The sequence below is a fragment of the Dasypus novemcinctus genome, chromosome 20 (assembly GCF_030445035.2).
Source record: "Dasypus novemcinctus isolate mDasNov1 chromosome 20, mDasNov1.1.hap2, whole genome shotgun sequence".
Lineage (NCBI taxonomy): Eukaryota > Metazoa > Chordata > Mammalia > Cingulata > Dasypodidae > Dasypus > Dasypus novemcinctus.
In genome coordinates this window covers 53934393-53958593 of record NC_080692.1, presented here as the reverse complement: position 1 = coordinate 53958593, position 24201 = coordinate 53934393, and the positions used below count along the sequence as shown (strand labels likewise).

Genomic DNA, 24201 nt, shown 5'->3' with positions numbered 1-24201 from the left:
TTAAAGAGGAAGGAAAATGGCGGGCTATTGATCTCCTCAGCTCCTTCCCTGCAGGATGGGCTCGGCTGGCCCTGGCCTTCACCTGAGGGCACGCTCCCCTCAAGGCAGCCTCTTCTTCCTGCCCAGCCTCCTCAGGCCTGCACTGCCCCTCCCTGGCCCTCCAGCCCTTGGTTCCTTACAGTCTCTGCTGTCCAGCTCCAGTGGCTGCGCTCTCGCTAGTGGTTTCCCTACACCCTGCTCACACCCGGAGCTAAAGCCTTCTGAGATTACTCCAATAGCTGTGTCCATCCATCTGATGCCTGCTGGGTCCCTGTCCTAAGGAAAGAAGATGACCCTTATTACAAACAGGCTAATTTCCTGTAACTTTCAGCGATGATGCCATGTATTTAGCTATTTTGTGTGTTCTTTACCTTTGGGGAAAGCTTGGTAATGAGATAAGCCTTCAACCACAGAAAATGAGAGGAACCTGGGCCATTGCCAAACCCTTCTACTCTTTATTACAGAGAGAACTTCAAAACAACTCCTTAAATGTGGAATTTCACATTTCACCACTGATTTTCTAATTTCTAAAAAGAATTTTCAAAGAAACCTATTTCTTCATTGATCCCTCTGAAATTTAAGGCTATGAGAACAATTTTATTTCTTTGGCAATTAAAATCTGAAGCACTGTTTCCATTAACAAAAGTCACAGAATGATGCAGAAAAGCACAGGAATCATAGTGAGTGCTTACATTAGAACCCTGGCCTCGCCCTTGCGGGGGCGTTGGCCTTGCCCAGTCACTGACCCTGGCCTGGACCATTCGCTGACTCTGGCCTTGCCCTCGTGGGGGCGTTGCCATGGACAAGCCATGTAACATTTCTGAATTTGTTTCCTCAAACATAAAAGGTTTATAGTAATACCACAGCATTAAAATCAAATCATTTAATGAATTTTAAAATGCTTGTGAAATGTGGTTTCCAGTTGCTACTTTTTAAATTTCTTACCCTATTTTTAAAATTTCTCAAATGTATTACCCTCATTTTTTAAAATGAGAGAGTTACTTAAACCTTAACTCCTTTACTAAATCTTGAAATGGAATAAAACATGACAATGTTATAAAAGACTATGCTAGAACATATTTTGCATTATATCCTTCTATAAATTCAATCCATAACCCAGAGATCTTACTGACTGAATATTCATTTTTTAATGATAGAATTCTTTAACATTTTTGAATACTGTATGCATAAATCTCATACCTTATGAATGGTTTACGAGTGCAGTTATCAAATATGTCACAGAAGAACTCAGGTAAATGGAAACAGAAAACTATTTCTCCTTGCAGCCACAAACAGGCTGTTAGCATGCCAATTAGACTACTGTTCTAATTTTAATATTAATTACAATTATGTATTGAGTAGAAAGTGTGACATTTCACATCAAGAGAGAAACAATGGCTGAGTGAACATTTTGTAAGAGAGGCTAGTTACCTATTCTGCTTTCTCATACAACAAGCGTTTTATGTTCATCAACTCAACAAATATTTACTTAGTTCTCCTATAAACCAGGCACCCTTCTACGGGTTTTAGGACATGAGCTGCCCCATTCCATTCTGGAGAAGGGAGAAAGACAATAACTAAGTAAATATGTAAGCTGTCTGATGAAGACAAGTGAAACATGGGGCAGGGCAAGGAATAGAGAGTGGTGGGGGCGGGACCAGTCTAGGCAGGGGTCAGAGGGGGCCCCTGGCGAGAGCAGGGGGTGAGGTAAGAGAGCCAGCCAGCAAGGGTCAGCTCAGCTGGGGCCTGGAGGCCCCGGAAGCTTTTGGTTAGAAGAGACCCATGGTCTCACGGGGGTATCAGTAAGATCCCTGGATACTGTGTGCAGTATAGATTTTGAGGGGCAAGGGTAGAATCACAGAAAACAGTGTAAGGTAAACTCTAAATAATGAGGGCAAGTCCATCCAGTTCAGGTGTCTCCCTAGGGCAGTTCCTAAAGGGTTTCTTTCATTTGGAATTTTAAAAGGCCAAAAGAGGAGCACTGGGAAGCACTGGACACACTGAGAAGAGCTGTGTTCAGTTTTACTGCACCAACTTCTATGACCCTGTCTACACAGGAAGGCTAAGGCTTGAGAATAGATCTCCAGGTCCTTTCACCAAGAAAGCTTATGGTAGCTCTTAACAGGACAGTTAAAGAAAGGGTTCTCATGGATATTGTATCCTCCTCTTACATCCCAGGTTGCTCTTATCCGGTCGATGCCCAGCCAGCCCCGATTTGCTTCCAGTCCTTACTGTGGAGGCAGTCGTGGGCCCTGGCTTGCTCAGTCTGTCGCTATAACCTGAGAAGGTCATGGCTCCTGGTCGCCACAGCCCACAGCTATTCAGGATAGGATAAGAGCTAAACCCTTCTGACCAGCAGAAGTGCTTCCTGCTTGGAGTGGGAACTGAAAATGGATCTCCTGCCTGCCGGCAGTAACAGCTGGGGGATGCCACGCTTAGTCACTTACAGCCTCGAGGGGTTTGGGATTATCTCGTCTTTAACACTGCCTTCTTCCTGCACTGACTTCAGCCAAGTTTCAGTTGGACTTTGTGCCATGGCTAAGCACAGTGCTTCACATGACGTGCTCAAAACAAAATGCCTTTCTTCCTGTGTGCAGAACACACGGAGGGAGGCCCTGCTAAAGGGCACCTCACGAGCATTGTCTCTGTCTTTAAGAGGAGATGGTGGAGAAAGAATCAATGCTGAACCACAACGTGAAAACCCAGGGAGAGGCCTTTTCCTGCTCTTCCCTCACCCCCACTGAATACAGTAAATCTGGTTTAATCAAAATCACTGGATAAAGGAGGAAGGGCAAGGAGGAAGTGCTGTGGGAAAAACTGCAGTTCTTTGAAAGAAAAGGCAAGAAGTGGGCGAGAGACTGGAGAAGGGTTGTAGAGTTAATTACATTTCCTAATTGTGTTCTGTCACAGCTTCTTCCTCGCCAGCCACTGCTCTTCTGGCTGGCTGGGGCGGTGGCAGATGCGCAAAGAAAAAAGCCAATCTGTGTTCTTCAGAGATATATTTGATTCTGAATTTCCAATGTGCTATCGAATTACAGCAAATATAGTCCCAGATCACGTGAGACTAGAAGGGGCAATAAAGAAAGAAGGTTCAATAAAACTAATACGTAAGGATCCTCTAGCTTTACCTCCCCAGCCCCCACTAGGGTGTCTCTAAATGGCTCAAAACTATTATTACTAATTTAGTTTATACTCAGAACCACTGTATATGGACAGACCCCTCACAATTCTGTGGATTTCGCTCACAAAGACCACAATACACAACATGCACATCCATAAAAGTGCCATTTTTCGCTGATGCCTGTTCTCTGGCCACTGTGTAACCTTCACTCTTGCTGCCGGTGAAGTCAAGGCATGACCTGATGATTTGATATTGGTTTTCACCCACTTATTCATTCAACAAGCTTTACACTGAACATCAAGTGTATCCCAGACACTGACCCCAGAAAAACTGATTAGGAACGAGAAAAAGGAGTATTTTTCCCCGAGCATCTACCATGTGGCCCATTACTGATGTTATCCTGTTAAGTTCTCCCTTTGAAATATAGCTGCAACTTTTCCAGTTATTGTTATTAGCCATGAAAATGAATCTCATTCTGACTTCAGAGAAAATCAGGATTGCTCTCATGAACCATTCCAGAGGAGACCAGTGTGTTGTCATTTACTGAACCTCATCACTATCAGAGCCGGGTCGGTGTTTCACCTTCTGGTCTCTGGACACCTGTGCCTCACCTCCTGCCTCTTTATCGGTTGTGCCCTCTGATTTTCAGTTCCCTTTTCCTGTGCTCATTCATCACCTTCAGATTAAACATCATCTACCTGAAGCCCTCCCAGGTCCTCATGGGGAAAGCCAGGTACCCTTCATCTAAATTCCTAAAATTAAAACTTAAGAATCCCTCAAAAAAGCACCTACAACACAAGGTCAAATTGCATGCACTTTAAATTAAACAGACCTCTCTTTCTATCTCTGTGGTCTAATTGTGTGATGTTCAGAAAGGCTAAGCGGCTTGTGCAAAGTCTAGAAATACAAGCGACAGCCGTTTCTAAAACCCCTTATTCTTGACCTGGAAATCAAGCTATTAGCACCAGTTGATCCTTTGTTATCTTTCCAAAGAGACCCTCAGCTCTGCAGCAAACGTGCCCAGAAGGGGCCTGCCTAGGCATCCCTTGTCCCACCTGAACTCTATGTTCTAGTTTACTGCACTTCACCAGTGTTTAAAATCATAGCGTCTTAGAACTGGAAAGTAAATGAGCTTATCAACTCTATGTTCTAGTTTACTGCACTTCACCAGTGCTTAACATCATAATGTCTTAGAACTAGAAAGTTAATGAGTTTATCTCTTTTAATACCCTCATACCAAGGCAACCATGGTCAGGTGAGTCTAAGTGAATTGCTCAAGGTTGAAGATTTTCTCAAGAGAAAAGGAAGTACGAAATGAAAATTCTACGGTAGCATGAATCCAGTAGACGCACCCTGGGTCTACATTTCTCTGTAGCTTCATTTTGTGAGCAGGCAAACTGACTTTGGACTTGGTCAAGAAGCTCATTTGATCTAGTAACACATCTTGCTTGTAACAATGTGAGGAAAACCATCTGTTACTTAGCACTGAGGAAATGTGGAAGGCAGGCTGCATTTATGGTGCTAAGTAGATGTGAGGACTGCTGTCACCATGGCAACCAGTTATTTATTTAAAGTTTTTTTTCCCAATAAGTCTTACTGACTCTTCTTCCCCATATATCTCTGAATTCAAACTTTGTTTCACCCAACACCTTCCTACAGCTGTTTTTAATGGAACAGCCTATCTCTTCTGTCTTTCTTCATCCTAATATAATCTACTAAATTGATGTTATTCAAATATTATTTTCATCAACATCATTTTTTTAGTGTATGTTTATGCCAGGCACTTTGCATGTATGATTTTACTTAGTCTTAATGCCACCTTGCAAGGTAGATACGATGATCCCCATTCACCTGTGACTAACAGGTAGGCTTGGAGGGCCAAGTATTTCAGAGAGGTCTCAGTGTTTGTACTAAGAACTAGTAATGGAAAGATTTAGGATGTGAACCCCAGTTTTTTTGGATCCAGGAACATGTGTCCTTTCCACCCTGTCAGGCTCCCACCCATTCATGCTTCCACTACCTGGAACTCTGTACTACTGACAGAAGCCCTGACCATAGATCTAGCCTTTTTTTTTTTAAAGATTTATTTATTTATTTATTTCTCTCCCCTTTCCCTGCCCACCCCAGTTGTCTTTCTCTGTGTCTATTTGCTGGGTCTTCTTTGTCTGCTTCTGTTGTTGTTGGCGGCACAGGAATCTGTTTCTTTTTGTTGCATCATCTTGCTGCGTCAGCTCTCCGTGTGTGCGGTGCCATTCCTGGGCAGGCTGCACTTTCTTTCACGCTGGGCAGCTCTCCTTTCGGGGTGCACTCCTTGAGCGTGGGGCTTCCCTACGCGGGGGACACCCCTGCGTGGCATGGCACTCCTTACACGCATCAGCACTGAGCATGGGCCAGCTCCACATGGGTCAAGGAGGCCCGGGGTTTGAACCGCAGACCTTCCATGTGGTAGACGGACGCCCTAACCACTGGGCCAAGTCCCCCACCCATAGATCTAGCCTTAAACCTCCTCCAGCATGTCCCTAAACTCCATATTTCCCAATGCAACCTGCCCGTTCTTGTTTCTGAAATGGATCCTCTTATTCCTCTTATTCCTGTGAATTCCCATTTAACCGTTCAAATCTCAATAGGGTTATTCCTTTCCAAGAATGCTTCCCTTGATTATTGCATCCTCTATTTACCAGGTTTTAATCCTCCTCTCTACCCACTTCTTTTACTCTATATCTATAGCTTGACTTTAGTTCAGATGACCTGAATTAGCATGTGCACTATAAATATTTGCATAGCAATTTATCCTTCCAGTGACTTTTATTTTGGAGAGACAGTAACAGAAAAATAAACTTTACAAATATTATATAAGTATGTCTGTGAGGTGGACTATAGCCAATCATCAGAAAATGATCCTTATCTACACTGGGCTAGGTAAGTTGAGCCAGGATGAAGAAATCAAATGAATCCCAGCATCAGTGTTAGCCTTTATATAAGCCTTTTTTCCAAGAAGAGACTCAAAAGACTATTGTTGCAAGTGTCCAGCCAAATAAATTAGTGAGCATGGAAAAAAGATCTTCTTATTTGAAAGGCACTTTATGGCTTTCAAATGAATATTTGATACAAGAGTTTTTCAACAGTAAATATGGGAAATTCATGTTTATTTAGAATTGTAAAAAAAAATGTGATTACACATAAATAAAATTCCAGACATGTAGAGCCTTTCTTATTTTCCACCAAAATTCCTACTTTATATATTTTAAGTATTTGGGATTTTTAAAATCCTAAAATATACTGTAAAGTCCTCTAACTTCTTAAACAGAATTTGTAGGATCTGTTTCTTTATCCTGATGACTCAGTCATGATTATAAATATTAATTACTGTTCAGCACTGTAAAATGTAAAAAAAAATCAGTTTTTAAGGTATCAATGCATTCTTAGAGTTAGTTTCCTTTCATACAAAATGGTTCTAGATTTCTGTCCTTTGTAGAATGTTTACTTCTCTTTTCTATATTACGTGCTGTGTCTTTGCAGCTGTCACTCATTGCTGCCCTCACTAGACCTACCACTGTTAGAGTTGTGGGTTTTGACCTGCTGTAGACTGATACCAAGTCAACATTCTCGTTAGTTTCTTGTCTAGAGTAAGAACGAGTGCAGAGTAAGAACTGACGTTGTCTCCTCGCCTGAGATAGGTTTACTGTGTAGCTTTGCTGCATTTATGCTGCGTGGTCAGACCATTCGCCTTCCTGCCTCGTTCTTTGCTGGCATCAGCGAGTTCAGGTGGTTGCATTGAGCTGGGCGTTAAAGAGCTCAGTGGACTGGGGCAGATCAAGGAGGGGGACATCACCGGGGTTGGACAACCCATGAAGGGAGGGGCTCGAGCGGTGTGACTCATCAGTGCATGCTGCAGCCCAGAGCAAAGACTGCAGTCTAGAGCTCTGCTATATGCGTTACAGGACAGCCCTTTATTCACTACGCTCATTTCCTCCTGATTATCTCTTAGATCCTTCCAGAGGTAAAATGTTTAAGAATATTGGTATTTTTCTTAAGGAGCACTCTGTCCTTTTCAGTATGTAAGTTGTTGCAGTTCTTTTACATTCATCTTCCTGAATGAAGAATTTAGTCCAATGAAGAATCAAACTCTTGTGCAGTTATTATGCAAGCATACATAAATTTTTACCACTTTCCTTAAAACTTTGTATTACATGCACTTTGAATGTTTAAGTAGATTTCCTACTTACTGCTGTGGGTACAAAGCCAACTAGCTTGAAATGTAGACTTGCTGGAAAATGGTGCTTGTGGTTTTCAGTTAATTTGGTCAAGTGCTTTGGTGAACTCTTTCATTTTAACCTTTATATTTGCCAATATCTATTAAAAATAGATGGCCAAAATTATGTTTCAGCAAAATCCATAGACAGGGTCTATTAGAAATCAGAACAAACATGGTGAACTTTCTTTGTTCCAGCCAATAATCTTCTGATATACATAGAGAGGTAGAAAAATTACTGCCACAGATGGTTTAGAACTAAAAGTAAAACCCTATCCATCACACATGTGAAAGGGTGCTTTCTTTGTTAATTCACTTAGATGGTTTTTTGTTCATATGCAGCATTTTGCCTGAGACCATGGCTACTGTGTTCCAACTTCTCACTGCCACCTTCACCGTGTTTTTTTGGTAAAATTTGGTATAATACTCTATACTCACTGGTGGATTTCTTACTTTGACCAGCTGTCAACAAAACATGTCTCCTCTTACTGATAGTTCCTGTAAGGAGAAATATTCTAGCTAGGAAGTGGAGGAAAGGGGGCAGCTGGCAGGCAGAGAAGTCCGGCCCATAGCCTAAAACAAAACAAAATAAACAAAGAAAAGGCTCTTGGGAAAAGAGACAGAAAGGAAAACAAGGAGAGGCTCATCAGATGGAGATGGGCTCTGGCTTGTTTTCTCTGCACTTACCACTGCAAGCAGAGGCGCTCAGTCATTGCTGTTGGGTGAGCTGAGCCTCAGCTGGAGTTGGTGCTCTCCCTATTGTGGTCAGCTCTCTCCTACAAACTCTTTCTCCCTTCTTTTGATCTGTAGTAGTCCAATCCGACAGTCCAGAGAATACCCAGCTAGATACACCTTTGTCTTAAAGTGCTTATTTTTTTATTAATTTTCTTGAAAAATAATTGCTTCCCTTTACTAATTTTTGCATGTATCCAGTACTTCCTCAGTACCCACTGTGTGTAAGGCCTGCTCCATGTGCCAGCAGTCCAGAGGGGACCCCTGATTCCTGTCATGGGCCAGACACTGTGCTAAAAGCCTGAGACTTTTTCACACTATTTCATTTCCTACTTACAATCCTGAAAGTGGGCCTTATCCTCATTTTGAAAATGAAATTTCTGAAATTCAGAGCTGAAATTTTCTAGGATCTCACACTAGGAAGTAGCAGAGCTGGGGTCAAACCCGATTTTCGCTGACACTGAAGGTTGTGTATGCTGTTAGGCACAAGCCTCTGCTATTTCTAGACCACAAGTTAGGAAATGGGACTCCTCGATCGTAGTGAGAGCTGGAGTATGTCCCATTAGTGGTGAGTTAAAATGAAGAATTTTTAAGAACCTAGTTCTTTGGAGCTGGGTGCGTCATCAGCTACTTATTTCCCCCAGAATTACTCTACCACAAACCTTCCACCAGGAAGGGTGTGATAGAATCCGCAGCAGCAGCTCTGAGAAGCTCCTCAACTACTCAGCGCCCACATGCACGCTCATCGGGCACCGTCAACTCAGCGAATGACAGCAGCACCTTCAAGTGTCAATAGCACGGTCACCATGGGCAGTTGCACTTTAGAGATGAAACAAAACAGTTTTTTTATCCAGATCAATTGATTTATTCATTCCTTCAAAAAATACGTAGGAAGACCCAGCTCTACGCCAGGCACTGCAGTAGGACGTAGAAAATGAGACCGACAAGAAGTGTGCTGTCATACCGTGTGTACGAAAACCAGAGGAGGCAAAACTAGATTAAGAGAGCATTAGGTGACGAGAGCTGTGAAAAGGGTGACGCCTCTGGAGCGGTTACAGGCGACTAGGGGCTCTGGCTAGAAGGAACACGCCTCTCATTGAGCACAGGCTGGGGAGGAGCCAGCCATGAAAAAGAGGAGGAAAAGGTCCTCCTCGCAGGGGAGAGGAAAGCAGAGCACACGCCCGAAGGGGCCTCATCTGTTTGGAGCACGGAAGGAAAGCCGTTGTGTCTGCAGCTGAAGGAACTGGGGTGAGAGGCAGGGCACGAGGCAGAGGAAGCAGGCAGGGGTCAGATCAGCAGGGAACTACACGTGGTGCGACTTTGTGGTGATGATGGAGAATGCACCTCATAATTCCACCAGGACACCAGGTATAGACCGGGAATTTCCCAGGCAAAGCAGGACTTCCCTGCCAGGGCAGGGAGTTAGAATGTGCTCTAAATTTTAAACAGGAAAGTGATGTGGCTGGATTTGCGTTTCATAATGATCGCTTCGGCTACTATGTGAAGATTAACTTCTGAGATGGGAGATCAATTTTAGAGGTTATTGCTGCACTCCTGGAAAGGGGTGATGGCTTGAGTGGTTGCAGTGGAGATGCCTAAGTTTCTTCATGACAAATATTTATTGGACTTATTCTTACAGCTCGGCTTCTGATTTGTCATTCTCATTTCTTTGTTCATGGTCAGAAATAGCAGAGCCTGGCGGTAAGGGCATAAACTTGAGAGAGAGCTAAACTTAAGTTTGACTCCCAGCTCTGCTGCATCCGAGCGGCAAGATCCTGGGAAGATCCCATATCCTAGCTGGAATGTACTTGTAGACAGCACAGACAAGACAAGGGTTGGTTCTAAGGGTGAGGAAGTGTCAAGAATAATGACTAGTAGGCTTTAGGTGTCCATCTCTGAGTGAATGGTGATGACAGTTGATCATTTTGGGAAAAAGTGACAGAGGGCTAGGTTTGGATGATGATGCAAAATGGTTGGAATCAAGAGTCTGGTTTTGGCCATTTTAAGTTTGAGCTGCCTGCTAAAAGTATAACTGGAGATGGCAAATAACAGGGATATACCTGTTCCTCTGTTCAGAAGAGCTTTGTAGCGGTGTTATCTTGTATCCTAGGTGAAACAATTTAAAATAACATCCAAATATTCTATTAAAATGATTTTTCACTCATTACCCTGAATTATATTTTTTCACTCTGGTGTTTTAAATCGCTAATATTACCATTTGCCTTTCTAGGAAAGTATAGACCTGGGTGAAATCATGTTTTCCCTTTGTTATTTGCCCACTGCGGGGCGTATGACACTGACTGTCATCAAGTGTAGAAATCTGAAGGCTATGGATATTACTGGCTCATCAGGTACGTACCCAAGAGCACATTCCCAAGTAAAATATTCCCTCTATCTAAAATTATATATGTCTATTGAATTATTGACTTCGTTTGTCAATAATGAGGAACTATAAAGGGAGAAAAAAAGATTGCAAATTAAATTGCTCTAACATGTCTCTTTTATGTACATAATCATTGTGAAATTTTTAGAGACTATTATATAGATTGACTTTAACTTGGTTTCTTTTTATTTCTTTCTCTACAAATTTAGTTTCTTTCTCACAAATACTTAATTTACCATCCATTTCCCCACTTCCAGCTATTCACTTGCTTATCAAGGAAAATTCTGAGACTTTAAGCCATTTACTTCAAGCTTGCACAGCTTTGTAAGTGAACGCCATATGAAGATATATTTAGGTTGAATTTATTTCCCTTACTTGGTCTACAGAGAAATAGCCATGTTTTAAGACCACCACTTTTATTTGCATTCTTGCCTCCCTTCTGACTAAAACCTTGGGCATCTGTGGGGATTGAGAGAAACAATACCACGTAAACAAATGCTTCTGATGTTTCATAAAGAAATTCCTAAAGGATTTTTTCCTTGTGCAAATTTTGGCTAAAAGGTAAGCCACATCATGCTCTTCCATCCTCCTAACTTCCTGCCATTTTGAGGATTTTTTATAACTTAACACGTGAACTTTGGCACAGTTCCAGGGAAGTGTAGGGAGGTCAATAAGCATTTGCTGAATTAAGCAGAAATAAGAAACAGTCGTGGAGCTATGTTAAAGAATGACATGTGGAGGAAGGGGAGAGCTGCCCTATAATTCTGTGGTTCTTCAGAACAAAAAGAAGTAAATTGCATTACAAAAAGAATGAGAAAATTCTCTAAATTCTGATGTGGCCAGCATTCCAGGATGTATTTCGTGAATAAAAATTTTTGCAAAAATAAATTGGATATTTTGCTCCCTTCTGGGTAAGAATGAGGAATATATATTCATGTTGCTAAAATTTACATAGATACTGGAGTAATACCCCAAATTAAGGGATTAAGTGGAAACAGGGACAGGTAGGAATGTGACGTCTCATAGTAACTCTATAGAATTTTAATTTTTGAACTCTCATGAGTTACCTGTTCATTTTTTAAAAATTGCAATACATAGTCCATATATAAAGACAGAACAGGGAAGCGGACTTGGCCCAGTGGATAGGGCGTCCGTCTACCACATGGGAGGTCCGCGGTTCAAACCCCAGGCCTCCTTGACCCGTGTGGAGCTGGCCCATGCGCAGTGCTGATGTGCGCAAGGAGTGCCATGCCACGCAGGGGTGTCCCCCGCGTAGAGGAGCCCCAAGCGCAAGGAGTGTGCCCCATAAGGAGAGCTGCCCAGCGTGAAAGAAAGCGCAGCCTGCCCAGGAACGGCGCTGCACACACAGAGAGCTGACACAACAAGATGACGCAACAAGAAGAAACAAAGATTCTCGGTGCCACTGATAAGGATAGAAGTGGTCACAGAAGAACACACAGCAAATTGACACAGAGAGCAGACAACTGGGCCTTGGGGGGAGAGGGAGAGAAATAAATTAAATAAATAAAGTAAAAATAAATCTTGAAAAAAAGAACAGCAGCAAAATTCCATGTTTATCTGGCGAAAGAGCCTCAGGTCAGTGTCATAGTTTGCAAGGGTTGCCATAGAAAACACCACCGACAGGACGGCTTATAATTCAGAAAGCCAATGTCTGGCCATCTGGATGGAAGTCCAGCACCGCAGTGCCGGTGCCCAGCTCCCAGGGCAGCTCCGGGGAGGAAGCGTCTGCTCCACTGGCTTCTGGGTAGTGCGGGGACCCCCGGGCTTCGAGCGCTGCTCGGCTTTGTCCCCCCTCTGCCTGGTGCGTCTCCTTCCGAGGCACCGGCCTTGCGTGCAGGCAGGGTCCTTCACCGCTAGCATCCTCAAGAACCTGTCTCCAAGAAGTCATGCTCAGAGACTGGGGCTTGAGCTTAATCATGTCTTTTGGGGAACAGAGTTTCACCCATTACAGTCAGTAAATGTTGGAGAGCTTAAGATAAATAGTGAACGTGGCAAATTACTGTTTATTCTACTCCTTCTGCCATGGATCAAAAGAGATCAAATTCTGAGACAAGCAAACAGCTTTGAAGCTGTAATTAAGGACAAGATTACTTTTTATTTATATGGAGCCTCTCACCAGAGGAACGCGTGCCTTTAGAGCATTGCCTCGTGAATTCTCACAACAGCTCATGAATCAACTGCACAGGCAGGAAATCGCCCTTGTCACAGGTGGAGCGATGCAGTCAGAGGTGTGTCGGCAGCAGGGCCGGCCCTGCCTCGCCCCTTCGCCAGGGGGAAGGCCTGCGCCTGGCTCAGACACAAAAGTGCACCACCAAAGCGAGCTGCTTCTGTAGAAAAGGCTGCAGGGCAATTTGTGCTTTGTACCGCTACTTTGATTTTAATAAAACCACCTTCCCACTCTTAGATCCGTACGTCAAGGTGTCTCTGATGTGTGAGGGTCGACGACTGAAAAAGAGGAAAACGACCACCAAGAAGAGCACCCTAAACCCCGTGTACAACGAGGCCATCATTTTTGACATCCCACCCGAGAACGTGGACCAGGTCAGCCTGTCCATCGCGGTGGTGGACTACGACAGGTAAAGGGGCCCCGTCCGTCCTCGGAGCAGGGCTCGGCTCTTCAGGTCATTACTGCCACAGCGGGCAGTTCAGGCCACAAGAGGGAAACGGGTCAGCCAAAATTCGTTATTATTACGTTTTTCAAAAGAAGTTATTCTTGAACGGATGGGTCCAGAAGCAGCCCTGAGTAAGTTACAGGAAGTGCTGTGAAGCCTTGTCACAGCAGAACCCAGGCCTGCCATCGGCAGGCTTTGTTTTACTAACTTGGCCGGCGCACGAGTTGCTCCATTCTTGCCTGTCGTGAGCTGTGCCAAAGGCCAAGCTAGGTGACCTCTGGCTGTCAGCGTCAGCGAAGGCCAAGCTAGGTGACCTCTGGCCGTCAGCTAGGTGACCTCTGGCTGTCAGCGTCAGCGTGGGAGGCGAGTGCTGTGGCAGGCCAGACCCCCTGCGCATTGCCTCAGGGACGCCTGTGCCTGGTCTTCCAGCTCTCGGGCTTTCAGGCACTTCCCCTTTCACAGGACAAAGCTCTGCCTGCCCGTGCCACCCCGAAGGCCCTTCACAGTGCAGCTCCAGATGGCCCCCCACGGCCCCCTTGTCCCAAACGCTCCCACTGTGTGCATCTGGACCCAGTGTGTTTCCCAGCGCTGCCCATGTCGCCCTCTGCTCCGTCTTTCTCAGCTGACCCACCTCTTCTTCCTCTGGACCCTTGTCCCACTAAATCTTCCTATCTCTTATTTGGCCCATACTATATATTTCTTTTATTGTTTTGCTTCTTATAGTTATAAACTTTTTAGAAAATAATACTGTATCTTCAACCTACAAAATTATCAGCACCTGGACAGTGCCTTCCTGGATTAATTTTGTGCTAATGGTGAGACAAGCGGCGCAGAACACACAGACACAAATACACAACCCAAGTGTCGTGTTGTGGTGCCACGGGCATGCTAGGACCCTTCCACCTGGGGAACTGGTTCTGTCCTCTGGCTCAGAGCAAAAGTGAGCACGGAAATGTAAGAAGATTGACACTATCTACTGGAAATGAATTTACATCACAGTACCAAAAAACTGTGAATATTTAGATTGTGTGTGTTGGGGAGTGGGCAGAGAGAGAGAGAGGGAGAGAGCACTTAAATTAGTTGAAATTTCAAACCCTAAAATGCCATGAATGTTTTTATTGGCAACCTTTGTCCTGCTTTACCACTTATCCCTATTGATTTCTCACAGCAATGACTGCAGGAGTCAAAATTTAGCATTAGTCACCCAGACGATTTTAGAGAAATGGTTTCTGATGATCAATAAAATGAAATGATAAACAAACTTGATTTCTAAAAAACTGCAAAACTTCTTAAAGGGAGGTGATAGCAAACATACATCTCTGGGTCCGTGACAGGAAGAAAGTAATGAAATGTCCTAAAATCGTCTTAGAAGTCTCATCAGAGGTGCCTGTCAAAGCAACCCCTAGAGACACTCCCCTAAACGCTCAGCACAAGCTGCTCCTGAGTCGATGCCCTGCACCTCGTGGTGGGAAAGCCAGCCAGTCCTCACCTTCGGGAAAACACCCCTGGACACGGTGTGAGGGGGAAACGGGTCAGACGCTCAAAGTACTCAGCACGGTGCTGCCCCGTAATGAGCTCTCAAATGTATTTTTGAATTCCGATCCTATTTAATACATTTTCATTTACTTAAGATTTTTCATTTGACCTGAAGAAGTTGAATCTGTAGCATCATCTCATGTCTAGGTCCTATGTTTAAAATTCTATGAGGATGTGTGAACTTCTTTCTCTTTGAATGCTGGAATGAAAGTCTGCTGTTCTGTGACTCGCAGGGTGGGACACAACGAGGTCATCGGGGTGTGCCGAGCAGGGCTGGACGCTGAGGGTCTCGGGCGCGACCACTGGAATGAGATGCTGGCCTACCACAGAAAACCCATCACACACTGGCACCCCTTGGTGGAGGTAGGCTCTGCTGCCTCATGTCGACTCTGTTAACTCTTTTGCTTAAATATTATTTTTCTGCTAACATTTACCTGAAGTTTTAGGAATGCACCTGTGTTTTCTGCTAACAGACAGTGCTCTTGTTTTTTCCCCACAGTCCCTAGTGTCTACTATTCAAAATGGTGGATGCCTAGTTGGAATTTAAACACCACCAGACTTTCTGGTCGATAAATCTTTGAATAAGCCCATTGAAACTCCAAGTTTGTTTGTTTGTTTTACATAGATTGAACATTTACATCAAATGAGTGGTGGAACAATCTAGTAAATTAATCACTAACTGGGAACTAAATCTGATGCTTCTATTTTGAGAAAGCAGCCACAGGCCCCTACAGTGCCACAGGTTCCCCAAGTGCAGCTGTTATCACCTGATGCAGCTCTTCTGTGCAAGGGCACCGGTATTTCTTCCCCAACTCTGGTCAGGGAGGAAAACTGCTCACAAATTTCTAAAATATTGGGGAGTCAGTTTGCCTGAGTTCAAAGCCTAGTTCTGACTATGCATCGTGAATCTTTGGGTGAGTTATTCAACCTAAGTTTCTGCTGTTTCTCTGTAATAGTAGTAAACTCACAGAGTAAGACTAGACAAAATGCTGACCATCAGGTGCTTTGTGCAGAGTGTGGCACGTTAGGTATATTATAACTGCCATTAATACTACATTAACTGAAGTATCCACACACATTTTCTGACAGGACTTTTAACCATGAAGTCTGTTGTCAGTCTATTCAATATACATTGTTGCTAGATCAAATGGTTTTCTCTCCCAAACACAATTGCTGGAGACTCTTAAAGATTCACAAAGTAAGTCACTTACATGACCTGATAAATTGAGAAGTAATACAGGGTGACACAGGGTAGATAGATGATAGATTATTGCAATTCAATAAAAAGAATTGTTATAAGGACTGCTCAGCAAATGAAAACAGCATCCTTGCTTTTGTTCTGGCATGAGGAACCAGTTTGTATGGGACAGATCATGGAGGGTAATTGACTGAATGTCACCGGATATAGGTTTATTTCAGCTTGGTCACAAAAATGTGGTTTTGGTTGTGTGATTCAGTATATTGTAGGGAAACCTGGACAAACATTGTATGAGCTTTACATGCTCAGACAGCAGAAGGTAAACTGTCATCATAGATGAGTTACTTGCTTATATAGAATATTCCAAGTCTTTACCGCACTTCCTCTCTCAACTTAAATCACAGAAGAGACGGACACACATTCACACAGTGTATTCTAGTGTATTTCTCTGAATAACCCAACAAGCCTTGGGAAGTTGCTTTTCGTTTCAACAGAGAGTACTGCCTAAAGTATACTCTACTGCCTCTTGTGTGATTACTGTTGTTTCCCCAGTTCTCATCCTTGTTTTCACTGAAAGTTTGAAAAGTCAACAATACTCCTCAGAATCTAGGGGGGGAATGTTTTCCCGGACCCAGGACACATGCCCTCTGACTATCTAAGCCTGGGCAGTCCCTACCTGCAACTGCATTTCTCTGTATTTATGAAAACAGAAACTCATGTCTCTACATACATCAGGAATGATGTGAGGAGAAAGGAGATAAATGTGAATAGGCATTTTGAACTAATAAGAGGAAAGCTTCTGCATGGGTCATAAAGGGATGTTAAAATTACTTACAGCTCTGTTTAATGAGCAGTGAATGTTTATCTGATGAAGAGGAATTGTGGAACTGACACATTTGTGTCAGAGAGTATGTGGGCACTTTTCCACCATCATAAGATGCACAGGAAGATTAAGTTACCAGAGGGGCATGAAAATATTACCAACAATTTTTCTGGAGCTGACTATTAGGTGGGACTAAAAGATTATTCAAATATACTTTCTCAAAAAAAAAAAAAAGCTCCCTTTTTCTAACCCCAGCTTTATGTTCATTGGTTAAATAGAACATGTGGACTAGAGTCCTAGGAACTGGATGGATTTTGCGTTGTGGGAAAGCAATGAGTGTCAAATTAAGTGTGTTCTTGGCAAAGAATGGGGTGAAAATGAGAAGGGAGCAATTAGTCAAGAGCTGGATAAGTTGGGGGAACAGAGACGAGAGCATCATTTAGAAAACCTGATTATTTCTATCTAGGTAATCAACAAATGACTCTGCTATAATTAACCTTTTACACATAGATATTTAGGGACACTGAGAAGTAGTTCTTCATCAGTCATGGCCCCACTGCAGAGTTCAGTTCTCTTCCTCCCGTGAACTGCCTCCATAAAAACCACCCCCAGCCTTGGAGCAGGTGGCATGCAGAGTCTTCTGTCTAGATCCGCTCGTGGCTCTTATCTAGCAGTGGGGGCACAGGACGTCATCACCTGCTTTATGAAAAGAACTGAAAACTCATCATTAAATGAAACTGAACCCACCGTTCGGCATGGTGCCGGCACAGGGCTACTCTGTTAGAATCACCTCTGTGAGGCCCTTCTGCCACCTCATGCTCTCCAAGAAGGTATGTTCTGAGGGGCACAAGGAGTCATGTAGCTCTTCCCTTCAGAGATTTGAGTATTATGGGTGAATAGTCACTTTGCAGAGGTAGCCAGTGTGACCCACTTCGTTGTTTTTCTGCTCTAGATCAGTTATTATTAAATGATTGTCTTTCAGTTACCTGGCCGGGCCACCAGCTTTGATAGTCAAGGATCCTGCTCATCTCCCAAACCACCGCCCACACCATAATGCCACCGTCCTCATAAGGATGTAGCACCATGTGCTCTTCGGAGCAGGAAAGCTGGAAGGTCTGACCATTCTCATAAGGATCAAGGGCCATGTGCTCATCAGAGCAGGAAAACTGGAAGGTTTGGTTTCCTCCTTTAAAATATGTCCATAGCAATGAACAAATTTGCTGGTCAATTTTTTAATTTACTTTTTTTGTCTATTTATTAACTTTGAACATCATAATATATTTTACTTGAGCACAAATAGTCTTTAGTTGCATAGGCATTCTGTTCTTCATGGTATATGCCTATTAATGCAAAGAGTGCTTTAGTAAGTTGTAATTCTTTGCAGAAGACGAAAAATAAGTTTAAGCCCATACTTGTCTAAAATGTAATATAGTTATTGTGCTATTGTGTAAAATAGCACATGTCATGTGTATAGTGTTTATTTGGTTACAGGTATATCCATTTATAACTGTGCACATGGTTCTATATAATCTTTAATGGAAAATTTGAACTTACACAGCATTAAATTCTTGAACAATCAAATTAATATCACTTATCTGTTAATATACTTTTCTTTCATTCTTAACAAATTATTTGCTTTGTGAGGTTTGGCTCTACCAAACGCAAAATTTTGTCTCTCAAGCTTGTTCTTTAAAGCATACAGATAAAGCTGTAAATTTAAAGAACTATTTTGAATATGAATTTGAAAAGTAATATTTAATAGTTGGAAAATTGAGAGGGAGCCACTTTGGCTACCATTTTATACTGTCTCAGTGTTATATTAGCTCAAACATCTGTTGGACTGTTTGATATTTTAAAATTTCTAATAATATTCATCTCACATGTGGCATTAGTATCCCTAAGTGAATAGAATCGAAGTTGCTCATTCTTAAGTGTGTGTATGGTTCCCAAGTCCTGTGACATGTAATTTTTGTGCCATGAAGCTGTAGTGTAGATTACTTATTACTGAGCGACTGTACCAACAGGCACCAAAGCAACAGTAAAACTACCTGTGCCCACTCTCGCTTGGCTTTGCACCGTAACAGTGACTTTAAACTCAATCAGAAACAAAGCATTGGCATTGAGTATTTTCTTCAAGAAAGGTAGACTTATTTTTCAGCACACTATAGAAATATACCACAAATAATACAGCTTCAACATTGAATAAAATAAACAAATTAACTCTAAAGGCCCAGTCCTACAGGCCTTTCATGAAAGGTGTTTGCCTTCCTGAAGATCAGGGATCAGGTGACCAGTCGTAAAAACTATGCAAATGTTTTTACAAGACAGAACTTTCTTTTAAATCAGGTCAAATCTTTATTGTCTTGCTTGTGGGCCCTATTGAATTGCCCCAACCTTACTTGTGAGCTGTGCACTACAGATAGTGTATATCTCAGACTTATCCCAAAATAGATGAGAAGGACCAGAAAAAAGTGAGAAAATCTGTACTTAGAATATAACTAAAAACACAGGAATCACAATTTTTTTAGTAAAATCACATTTTTAAAATATTTTTTAAAAGTTTTAAAAGCATTGAAATTTTGTTTGTTGGTATCGCTCATGATAGAATTACTGTTAATTAATATGTAAATATTTTATACATTAACATTTCAAACACAATTCATCTAAAATTTTACAGAAATCCTTGTGCCATCCTAATGAAAATGCTTATTTCTAGCTAATATCTTCCCATTGAAAGTGCTAGAAAAAAACCTGTTTTAAAATAGTTGGCTACTTTATGAAGCCTTAAAGAACTGCTTGCTGTAAGCAGAAATATTAAAGCTGATGCTTCCTTTTTGGAGTTCTTTGTCTAACTGGGAAATAAAAACTTGTCAAATGGGATAAGACCTAGTCCTAGAAGGCCATTTTTGAAGACAACTGTTTTATTGGCAGATGTAGCTTCAACTTAACGCAAATCAGCAATTACATTTCCTAAATGAGTGTAACATTTATTTCCAACCAAAAACATGTTTTTAAGGGCTCATTCATCCTTTGAAGCCCATGTTTTCCTTTGCTTCTTAAGGAGAAAAGCCAGTGCTTGTGATGGGAACATGCCAACAAGCACCATTCAGGAGACTTTTACTGGAGATTGTAGATTAAAATAAATTTTTAAAGAAATGTAAAGAATACTGTTTCCTAGGATTTAGAATAAACTTGACATGCCAGAGTGCTTGCTAACCTAGAAGAGGTGAGAGAGGAAATTCTGCACGATGCCTCTTCCGTGCAGTACAGGAGAGGGCCACCATCGTGCTGCTAGGGCATGGCCACTTAAAATGGAAGTTCACGTCACAGAAACACAACCCTACCACTTACCACACAACACACTCTACACAGTCGCACTTCCACGAACACGTGATTTATTCTTTCTGCTTGTGATTAAAGCTGGATTATCTTTGTGCCAGTATTTAAAATAAGGTTTGGTGTTAGAAATAACCTTCACTAATACATTTTAATGACCTCATTGGCACCTTATAAAGCTATCGCTTAGGTGTATAATGAACACCCAGTTTCAGGGATTTATTCAGGAACTTACCAAATATAAGTCTAGATAGAAGGAGTGTTTAATTCATCAGCATAACAACAGTGGTTTTGTTTTTGTTTTTTTCTTTTTGTTCTTCTTTTGTTTTTATCTGATTCACGTACAGGTAGTCAGGTGAATGAGTAAACTGAATCTGGAAAGAATATTAAAATATTTGTGGAATATACAATGTTTACAAAGACTGATCAGAATTTTTTACACTGGTTTTCTAATACTTTTCTTGACAAATTTAACTTTCTTTGTCAGGGGAGCCCTATTTCCAGTACTGCGTTTTACATGTAAAAATCATGGAATTCATACATTCACAGTTCAGTAAAAGATACCATTAGAACTGGTGCCAGGGAAGTATCGATGGAAACACCACACCAAACATCCTCTTCTTATGCAGTTTTGGGGAGTATGAACATGTTCTATTAATAGTTACTGCAGGGAGATCACAATTGATCAATACTGAACTCAGGTTTTAGATTAAAGCAAACACATTTGAACCTACTTGGTTGTAACTGACATTTCCAAATGTGTTTATCTCTTACCATGTTTATTATTTTTAAAAATTGCATACTCAATAAAGAGCTATCAGTCTTTTATTTAATGATTGCTTCCAAAATGAAAAAGCTGACTTCCACTCTTGACTCAAGTTTTGCTATCCATAAAACAAAATATAACTTGTTTATTTCAGAATGAGTTGCCAAGATAGCCAGATTACTACAAATAGGGACACAAAATCCTAACATTGGACATATGGCAATTTCTTTGCCTCTTTAAAAACAGTACTTCATGTTATTTAAGAATATATATTTTCATAGAATGCAAGTCCATCTGATATTTTTTTTTGCCACCTTAGTTGTCATTATTACGTTTTAATAGAAACATAAGGGGAAAATTTCGCTAATCAATTATCTGATGATTAAAAAAACAAACACTGGGATTGAAAAGAATTTAAGAAAACCATTCAAACTCTACTATATCTAAATAGAATGTGGAGATCTGCTTTCTTCACAAATTGTTTTCACACAGCTCTTGTGGTTCTGAGGTATTTACTTGATCTAAACTTTTATAATCCTTAGGCTTAGAATTTGTTACCAATGAGGAATGATTTTAAAGTACTGAAAGTGAAATAATTTAGAGTAAAAGTACACATAATTATAGCTAAGAAAAGACATTTAAAAGTATAAAAAAAATTGAGATGCAAAATCAAATAAAATCTTTGTATTTTAATTTTCAAAGGAAAATGAATCCTCAACCATTGTTCAAAAACCCAACTACACAGCATTTTAATATTTACTCAGTGATATTGCTCAGGATATGATACATCTGAACCTACTCTAAGGACCTATTAGTTAAAAGAAAATAATGAATTTCTATATTACATGTCAGAGCTAATTAAATGCTTTTTCCACTATGTTATTTAGTAATACTCTTTAAGACTAGAATTTTCTATTAAAAGACTTTTCCTTTGTTTATGTGATCTTATGTCAATTAAAGTGAATGGTAATTTAATAAAAGATGTATTGATAATTACTTGTCATCTGCCATTAAAGTTCACCAAAAAGGTAGGTATTTGAACAGGGACAGTTAGTTAATACTCAGTTTTAGTATCTTCTCATCCAAGTAAAGCATTGCTTTCATTTTCACCCTGTTCATCATGAAGATCAACAAACAGGATCAGACTTGTTCAAATGATAGTATCATGCTATAGATCCCTAATAGCAGAGCACTAAGTTAAAACTGAGGTGAGATATAACAAAGATTTGTTGAGTGCAAACATTTTGATAGTTGAAATGGTGATGAAAAGAAATAAGAGGAAAATGTTTAAGAGAAAAATAGGCTTTTCCATGCCTGAAATGATTTAAATATACTCCTGCCAGGAGTGACTGATTAGAGTAATCCTATTTTTATCTACATTAAGACACTAGAAAAGACTTTTTATTGATATATAGATGCAGATAGTGTTTATATCTTTTCATCGTATACCAATAACAATTTCTTCTAAGCTCACCTGGATCATGAAAATTCTCCAAAGAGCAAAACTATGCCTGATCTTATCATAAAAGTGTGAAAATAGGCCACTTTCTTCTGCAACTTTGTTATTTGCATCTGCTGTACACAGAACCCTTGTTAACTTGATAGCTGATAGATTTCAGTTATTCAGCTTAACAATTTTGTGCCCTCAAAAACAATTTATTGGATGTCAACTCCTATTATTTTAGAGATGTGTCACAAATTGTTAAGGGAAGTGTGTTTCACTGTTGGGAGGTTAATGCATTGTTTGTTTTTTAAAAGTTTGCAAAATTGTTTTACTATTTTTCTAATCTGAAAATCAGCATAGTGTATTATGATTTGGCTCTGATTTTATGTATAAACTGGCCACAGAATCATTCTCCATAAAAATTGCATGATTTATTCTCCTTATATCTATATAGATCATTTTGTAAACTTTATTATAACTGTTTGGTTTTATTTTGTCTTCAATAAGACTCTAGAAGCTTTCCATTTAAAAAACATAGTTATTCCCAGAGTCAGTAGCTTCATAAATTGAATCACTGTGTAAGTAAGGTGCACTAGAAAAACTCTAATATATAAAATATTCGCATATACAGTTTGTTTCATAAACAAAAAGGTCAATCCCAGTTAACATCATTCACATTAACTTGTTACTGACCCTTCCAATTGAGAGAAAATATGGAGAAATTACAGAATACAGTGAAACAAGTTCATTTAAAACCGAAGAGCAGAAGAATCCAAAGAGAAAACAACTGCCTCACATTGTGTGATGACTCTGTTAATGAATAGTCCAAGGTATTTACCAAATATTCTAAACTAGAAGAAACCACTAAACTTCTGCATTTCACACATGACATCAAATAATTTAGATCCATCTTATTAGGTCTTCATTTTTGGTACCCTCCAGTCATTGTTCTTAAGGTGTCTTTTTAACTGCAGTTTGTGATTTGATACACAGCCATTGCTCAAATCGGTATCTTTGACTTCCATATCATAGAACAGAAATTTTTAAGTCTTGAAATTCGTGCTTTTGGCTTTTGTACATGTTAACCAGTCAGTTGTGAAACTTGACAGCATATAATTGTATTACTTAGAACAAAGGTTTTTGCAACCATGTTTAAAAGATGTGGCACATTTCAGCATTTTTACAATGTCTTCTTTAGAATGTGTAAACATATTTGTCAGGTTCAGATGAATTATGTAACAATGAAACCTCAAAGCTATTATGAAGTGTACAGTTTATGATTACTTTTGTAAAAGAAAATGGAATTGCACTTGAAATATAATTTTACTGTTTCATATGTATTTTGAAAAAGAAATAAAGTGATTAACAATTATTTTTGTCTGTATTTGAAGAAAATATATCTTCCAGATTTAATTTTGAGATCTTTATCCTATTAACTATTTCTTTTATTATTTTTGGCACCCATTAGTTGTGCAGAGTAATTCCTTTATTAATAACTCAATAACTTAAGCAACTGAATACATTTTTAAAATTTCTTTTAATACATATTTTTATCACAAAATTATTCATTTATCTCCCTGGATTATTTCCATTAAGAAGTAGTGAAACAATCATAAGTCAAGTGTTACAAGAATTAAATGCCATGTATACATATTAGCTAAACTTGCCTCCAAAGGAGTGAAGCCCCTAGTTTTATTTGTTTCTGTTTAGCCTCAGATTTTCAAAAGTATTTTCATAAGTAATGTATGTGTAGCAACTAGTGAGCTGATAGCACAGCACTGACTCAAAAGAACTCCTAAATTATTTAAATGAACCAGATACTTTATTCCTAGAGTCACTGTTTTGTTTTGTTTTTTTAAAAAAGCTCAAAAAAGCAAGAAGACAAAAATAAAAATAAGTCTAAGCCTTTGTGTAGGATGCAGGCTAAAAATGAGTCAA

At 40.4% G+C, this 24201-nt stretch overlaps 1 protein-coding gene across 1 annotated transcript in view; it reads left to right on the top strand.

Annotated features, from left to right (window-relative positions):
* The window catches only part of SYT10 (synaptotagmin 10), a 65715-nt gene extending 42080 nt beyond the window's left edge, over positions 1 to 23635 (top strand). Inside the window, exons 4-7 of the mRNA XM_004461948.4 lie at positions 10375 to 10495; positions 12953 to 13124; positions 14930 to 15059; positions 17700 to 23635. Of these exons, the coding sequence (XP_004462005.1) occupies positions 10375 to 10495; positions 12953 to 13124; positions 14930 to 15059; positions 17700 to 17771 (495 nt within the window). The 3' untranslated portion in view covers positions 17772 to 23635. The remainder of the gene's footprint in view (positions 1 to 10374; positions 10496 to 12952; positions 13125 to 14929; positions 15060 to 17699) is intronic.
* The last annotated feature ends 566 nt before the right edge of the window (positions 23636 to 24201 follow it).